The following is a 665-nucleotide window of genomic DNA, read 5'->3' as shown; positions in this document are numbered from 1 at the left end:
AACGTGGGGCCGGGACCTCGTACGTGGTCGCACGCGTAAGTGTGTGATGTCGCACGTTTAGAGCGGCTTCTTCCTTCCCAGGCGCTGGATCACGTGCCCCTGCTGCTGTACATCTTGGCGGCGAAAACACTGATTCTTTGCCTGGCATTTGCCGGAGCCAAAGCGTACCAAAGGAAGAGGCTGGAAGCCAGAGAGGGACAGGGGGAAGCGGAGAAGAAGGCGGAGAAGAAGGCGCGCTAAGGGAGCCACAGGTGCGGCTAGCGGCTGGGAGATGCAGGCGGGCGGCCCGGCCGTGTCCCTCGGGCCTAAGGGGGGTGCAGGCGGGGAGCGGGGGAAGGAGGGGCCGCCAGCTGTCAAGCGCTCGGGGAGGCAGGGAGACGGGGAGAGACCTGACCCTCATGCCTGTCCCGATGAGCCGGGAGCTCGGGGTTGGTCCCCCCCCAGCCTGTGGTTCTCCCTCGTTGAGGGCCGGGGCGCTTCAGGGTGGAGGGGCGGGCCACAGGGCTGGGGAATCGAGTGAAAGCTGCGCCTTCTCCCCGGAGAAGCACGCTCTAGAAACACCTGCAGGGGTGCGTAAAAGTGCAAGAGGGGGTGGGGAGGAGGTGGGTCACAGGCCCGAAGCCCGCCTGCACCTCCGGTGAGGCCCTGCTGTGGGTCCTCACCCG

General features: G+C 66.6%; 1 protein-coding gene across 2 annotated transcripts in view; it reads left to right on the top strand.

Moving 5' to 3' along the window:
- Positions 1–665, top strand: part of SMIM11A (small integral membrane protein 11A) — a 7,991-nt gene that overhangs the window by 6,234 nt on the left and 1,092 nt on the right. For both annotated transcript variants that reach the window (XR_001512925.1, XM_015560334.1), the window contains exon 4: positions 82–251. Coding sequence is in view for 1 of the 2 variants with exons in the window: in XM_015560334.1 (XP_015415820.1) it covers positions 82–240 (159 nt within the window). In the remaining variant the exon portion in view is untranslated. The remainder of the gene's footprint in view (positions 1–81; positions 252–665) is intronic.

Source organism: Myotis davidii, unplaced genomic scaffold (genome assembly GCF_000327345.1).
Source record: "Myotis davidii unplaced genomic scaffold, ASM32734v1 scaffold170, whole genome shotgun sequence".
NCBI lineage: Eukaryota > Metazoa > Chordata > Mammalia > Chiroptera > Vespertilionidae > Myotis > Myotis davidii.
This window is presented reverse-complemented; position numbering and strand designations above follow the sequence as displayed.